This window comes from Mercenaria mercenaria, chromosome 3 (assembly GCF_021730395.1).
Source record: "Mercenaria mercenaria strain notata chromosome 3, MADL_Memer_1, whole genome shotgun sequence".
NCBI classification, from domain to species: domain Eukaryota; kingdom Metazoa; phylum Mollusca; class Bivalvia; order Venerida; family Veneridae; genus Mercenaria; species Mercenaria mercenaria.
In genome coordinates, this window is record NC_069363.1 from 52,096,117 (window position 1) to 52,102,601 (window position 6,485).

At 35.2% G+C, this 6,485-nt stretch overlaps 1 protein-coding gene across 1 annotated transcript; it reads right to left on the reverse strand.

The window, feature by feature from the left end:
- Positions 1-4,108: 4,108 nt before the first annotated feature.
- Positions 4,109-5,502, reverse strand: LOC123524775 (dehydrogenase/reductase SDR family member 1-like). Its single transcript, XM_045303240.2, has one exon. It carries the CDS (start codon positions 5,161-5,163, stop codon positions 4,273-4,275), a length of 891 nt encoding a protein of 296 aa, XP_045159175.2. The 5' UTR covers positions 5,164-5,502; the 3' UTR covers positions 4,109-4,272.
- Between the last annotated feature and the right edge of the window lie 983 nt (positions 5,503-6,485).

Consider the following 6,485-nt stretch of genomic DNA (forward strand, 5'->3'; position numbering starts at 1 on the left):
AATCAAACTTGATTTGTAGCATCTTTATTAGGCCCGCAGCCAACTTTGTTCAGCTGGGACATTTGACCCCATTTAGGGGCTGCTAGAGCTAAAACTAGAAGTGCCTTTATACAGCGTCTCATGAACAGCTTGGTGGATCTTTGTCATACTTGGTCTGGAGCATCATTATAAGGTCCTCTTCCAAATTTATTTATATAGGAACTTGGGCCCTATTAGGGACCACTATAGCTGAAAGTAGATATGCCTTTCTTCGCATTAACCACTAAAATGTAATGGATTTTTATCAAACTCGATGTGTAACAATATCGTAAAGTCTCCTGCTATTTTGTTACAAATGGGGATAGGGACCAATTTAGCTAAAATATAAACACGTTTAATGACCTCATGAACCGCTTCATGAATCTTCATCAAACTACTGCTGTAATTATTCGTCTAAGGATAAACGAAACAAAATTGCAACCTTAGAAACCTTTGCGAAAAATTAAAAGAGAACCATTTAAATTGTTAAAGTGCGGTGTTTAGTTTTGCAATTTGAAAAATGTTAGATGAAAGATGAATGTTAGATGAAAAATTCATAAACTTCTTTCCTTATTACAATTCGCCGACCATCATTTTTAAAGATATTTCTTGCTTTAAAGTATTAAGTTTTTTTACGTTTAATATTATTCTAAGTATTCTTAAAGTTTCTTATGGTTGCCATTCTGCTGTGACAAGACTGTATGGTGGGGGTATAAGTCACTCATGTGACAGTTCTAGTTGTGTCAAAAATGAATACAAATAAGGGGGTTATGCCTTTAGAGCATCAGTAAGTTGATTTCTAACATTACTGACGTTGTTTAAAGCATAAAAAGTGCAGTTTTGCAACCTTTTGTTAAAAATTTGAAAAAAATATTCTCCAAGGCCATAAAAACATTTAGGGTCGGGCCAAACATTTAGGGTAGGTCGGGATACCGGAAACATAATTTTTTACGTCATATTGAAATCAAAAGCAGTAGTCCATGTTTTGAATACTTTCATCATAAAGGTCTGTATATTACAAAAGGTAACAGTAATAAAACATACAGAATTTCTAACGGGGATCTAATCTAGTCTTTTTGTTCTTTAAAGCTGAAAATGAAACATGTTGCCTAAATTTGATTGACCACATTTCAAGTGTTGTGTTAATAATGTCATTATTCACTTACCGGGTATTGACTGACAAAACATTCAATAAATGTTTTATCATATGAAATCAGAAATTAATTTTCTAAGATTTATTTTTTTTACTTATTAGCCCAGCAAATCTGTGTTGAATACAGATCTGTCATATAGCACAAACTGTAGACTGTCTATTATAATGTAACCAACCCGACTCGAGTTTTTTGTTACTTTTCAGCTTAAAAGATTTCCATATGTAGGCTATATTATAGCTGTAAATATGTACAAGCGAGTAGGATTTAAGTAGACCCTTGACTATAATATGGAAATGTTTGTTTCCTTACTTATGCAATAAAATGTTTTACAAAATAGTAGGAATTTGTTGCCAAAGTAGTGGCTTCCCTGTAAACATGAAGTCATCGGGCCAACGACGGAAAACCGTTAAAGGATAATCGTTGTTGGGCCACTGTTGGCCCAACAATGATTAATAAGTATTGTAAATACAGCGGTTGGGCCAACGTTGAACCAACCTTAAATTTCAGTCAAAGATATCTCTGCATTGGCCCAATACTGATTTTCAGGGAGAGACTTACACAGAGAAAACATCGTTGGCCCAACGTTGGCCCATTAGAAGTAATAATATAATAATTATATATTTTACATGTCACTGTTTTATCACAAGCACCTACAGGTGAACACATTGTGTAGGTGTAACATGCAGTATTTAATTAATAATCAAATACTTTTCTGCACCAATTCGTAATCTGATAGTTTGGACTAATTAAACTTAATACTTATCTGCAGCCGTAATGATATTTTGAACTATATATATTTCAAATCTTCTACCTGAAGAATCTAATTTTTGAAAAAAATATTGAAGAAAAAAACTGCTATAACAATATCTAATTTTGTACAAACATAAAATGTTTACAATAAATCTGTTGAATATTCCAGAACATGAACTCTCGTTAACCCGAGTTATGTAAGAAATCCCAGAAAATGTGGTTAATTTTACTCTCTAGGCGAGATTTCTAGCTGCATAGACATGTGAAGTAAAGGAAACTATTATACATATAACAAAACCCCGGTCTACTAGCTATTAACTGTAAGTAGATGTTTTTGAATATTTTTTGATAAAGTTGTTGAATCTTATAGAGAATTTCTTTTTATAGCCTGTATTCATGTAGTATATATGTGACTTGAACATATGATGAATACTTTTATCTAAAACTGGCGGATGGCACTAGTGTTGAGTATTTAATTCTGTAAATAAAATAACTCATATTTACGTTAATTTTAACATATTTTTCTCGGTTAAATACAGACAAAAATAAATTTCATACAGTTTATGTCCAGAGGTTTATGTGCATCTGTATAGTTATTGTTATCAATATGACGTAGATGGTTTAATCAACATTATGATTTTCGTTTTTTACAGGATGCTGTTCAAGAGAGTAATAATTGGGCGCCTAGCACTGTGGGGCACAGGAAAAAAAGAAAAGATAGAAAGCTGCAACTTGAGTGAGAAAAGAAAACAATCAGACAGAACTTGGATATATAATGAGTTAAAAAACAGACAGTAATTCATTTTAATATGATTTGATCAGTAACTGAAAAAAGAAAAATAGATTTATATATGGCTGGAATAAATATTTGACATGTTGTAGTGATGACATATTCGGTTATATTTCTTCAGGAGACTTGCAAACAAGCTTTAAATAAATGTTAGATTTCTTCTTGTTAAATGTTAAACAAAATCACAATTATTTGAAAATAAAATGTGTACTAAATAATTTTAGTTTTAGTCTATTTTTTTCAAATTCGTTATCGTTGGAATAGCGTTGGCATCTTTCTTTCGGCCAACAAAGAGATAGAGTTGGCCCAACGTAGGACCAACCATAATAGACGAAAAAATGTTGTTGGCCCAATGGAGGGCCAACGATAAGTGTAGGATACCAGTAGTTGGCCCAATGGAGGGCCAACGATAAGTGTATGATACCAGTCGTTGGGCCAACGGTGTACCAACCGTTGGGCCAACGTTGCGCCAATTAGCAAAATGGCGTTGGGCCAACATTGAAAATCTTCGTTGGGCCAACGAAGAGTCTGCCGTTGGGCCAACGTTGGGCCAACGCATGTCTGCTATCTGGGATTGTTGATATCGAAGTTTTGATGTTTATCATATACCGGTATATGGTAAAGAACTTATGGAGTCCGTTCATAAGAGCGAGATTGTGGATAATCCATCGATGTTGACATTCCCACTACCTCTGACTAGTTTTGTTTAGCTATTAAGACCTTGATGAAGATCGCTTTGAAGCACGGAACAAAACTAAGCAAAATGATAGCAGAGTCGGTTTAAATGTCTGTTCATAAGAGGTAGTGCAGTGTGCAACACCTATCGTGTCGAAAGAATCGGCTAAACACTAATCTCAAGGACCAGAACATATGGTAACACAGATTCCAAGTATTTAGAGACATTATACGGCCGACTTAGGGCACGTCAGTACTGCTGTTGTGATAGCTAATGGAATATATAAGATTATAATTTGGAAGGCTTTAGACTGCAACCAAGCAGAACACTCGTTACAGACATTAATTAGAATACTATTTGAACATTCATTCTGATTAAAAGGTTGGTTATGGTATTGGTTGATGCGAACAAGAGAAAGGCGAGATTTTTTTTGTCCATTGTTGCACGCCTGACCTATGGACACCGAGTGTCTACTATCTGTCTACGAACCAATTTAACCGTCGTTTTGAAATATTGAAGGGATCTTATTGCTGTGGCATTATGTTCATGCACAGCTTCCAGTTGTATATCTATCTTATTTTCAACTCGAGGTTTTGAACAAACAACTTTATTTTGTTGTAGTAACATAAAATGTACATAAGCCTATCTTGAATATTTACGATAATGTACTTTAAAGGGAACATTTTATATTGGAGCGTGATAAACAAGAACAAACAGCTATTAATCTTAAGAATGATTTTAAAGAATTCAATTCAAATCTTGCAAACGTTACCCTCGTTCGAAGGCTCTGTCGCATATGTAAGGCATTTTCGATACCACTCTGCTGTTAATCAATTTGTTTATTGACAGAACGAGTAATACAGGGTCACATTAAACAGTCTGTATTAGATGATATGTCCTTGAACAAAATTCAAAAGTACTTCTTTGCTATCGGTTACTGGTCCGTGACCTTGTTCGTCTTTAATTCCATACTCCTTGGCAAGTTCAAAAGTTGGAAGTGCTTTTCCTGTCTTTTCCATGATAGATGGATCGCTTGTCAGGGAAACCACACACTTCCCAACAAAGTCAGGAGTCTCAGCCTTTTCAACAACACTTTTGTAGTCCTGAACGTTTTCTCCACGATCCTTTGCTGCCTTTATCAAGGTAAAAACTGTTTCTGAGCTCACAGGCCCCGGCAACAAACTCACAAAAGCAACATTATGTTTCTTCAGTTCTAAAGCACAGTCAGCAGCCATGCGATCAACACCAGCTTTGCCTATCCCATATGCTGGGTTAAACATGCACATAGAACCTCCAGCAGAAGAAATATTTATTATTATACCGCTTTTCCTGGGAACCATCAATCTTGAACCGTAAATACTACATAGATACACATTTCTTAGCCCAACGTTATTGATATCATCCCACATGCTCAATGGGTGGTCCCAAAAAGACTTTACACGTTCCTTAATCATAATATCATTTCCGGAAAATGCATTGTTTACAAGAATGTCCAGCTGTCCACCATTTTCCTCCTTCACACGCGCAAACAACTGTTCAGTATCCGAGTCTTTAGAGTGATCGCATTGAATTGGAACGCACACGCCACCTTGAGAATGTATTTCACGTGCTGTCTCCGCTAAAGAGCCCCGGCCATCTTCTTGCAGATGCAATGTTCTTCCGGTAATGTATACCTTGGACCCTGCTGTAGCCAGTTGAACAGCAATTCCCTTACCAATGCCCCGAGAAGCTCCAGTTACAATACTTATTTTTCCGTTTAAAAATGGAGTAGCCATTTTGATTTTCAACGCCGTAAACTGAATGTATGACCATACACTATGCACAGAGTTAGTTTATCTGAATTGCAGTTGATAAAATGAAGTAATAAATCCTGACGAAACATGTTTGTGCATTCAATCACACAGACAGTTAAAAGATTGTTATAGTCATTGTGTAATATCTACTGTACACATCCGAATAAATGCCCATTTCATATTTCTTATATATAGTTAAATCATTATCATTGTTGTTGCCTTATATTATGCACAACTATAATTCCATCTTTGAATGAACCTACTTAAACTATAACAACACTAACTTCGTATACATGTAAATGGGTAATGCATTAAAAACTGTTGAGGAGGCGATATATTAACAACAGGGGTGCGTCTTGTAAGTACTCTGCATCTGGACATTTAGCCACCGTGTTGACTAACCGCCATGGTTTGACCAATATTTCTGCTATTTTTTTTTTACATTTATAGTCACCAAATCAATGGGCAGGACGTGAAGTGGTTGCACACTTGGTTCAAGCGAGCGAAATGGTTGCAAACTTACAAAATGGCGGATATTTTCTGAAATCATTGCGTGGTCGTTTGTTTTTTATCAGGTAAGTGTGTTTTTATGTTATTTTGAACTCTATGGATATGTGCAAGCATCAGATCTATGTCTACGTCACACTCGGTTTTGCGTTTCAGCGTTGTAGATTTCGAATTCTCGAAGTTATTGAAGTTATAAAATGGTCATGTTCATGTTTTGATATTTGAATTACGTCGTTTCTTGCCGTTTTTATATTCTAATGATCAAACTTGCCTGTTTCGGGGCCCTTAAACGAGACAAAACAATTAATTGTGAAGAATTCTATAAACGTTTGGCTCTGCATGTTTTAGTGATAGTGCTATACCCGAATAAATCTTGTTCAAGCTCTTTTTTGTTGCAAACTTGTACTTCAAGCAATCTCTGTTGCAAACTTCTTTCTGAAAAAAAAACTAGTGTCCAACTATCAGAGAATGTTTATTGTGCAACTCGTGTACATTTCTTTTCTGTTTAGGGTCTTACATTTTTATAGCATTAAATGGCCCTTTGATATTTTAATATAACTTTTGATAAAAGAAAAAAACTTATCATGTTTTCATGAAATCTGGTAGGATTAGGGTTAGTGTTCCTACATAATTTTTACATCTTCCCTGTTTATAGATTCAGCTGTCTAGACTGCAAGCAGAAATAAAACTAAACTTTCAGAGATATTGTCTACAGGTACATTTTGTCTTTTGGATCTTGTCTAGCTATACACACTATACAGACAACGACTTTAACATGCAGTTGTTTTCTTTCAGAT

What these genes read in the sequence shown, in the direction of transcription:
- LOC123524775 (XM_045303240.2), bottom strand. Translation starts at nt 5,163, where the DNA reads ATGGCTACTCCATTTTTAAACGGAAAAATAAGTATTGTAACTGGAGCT.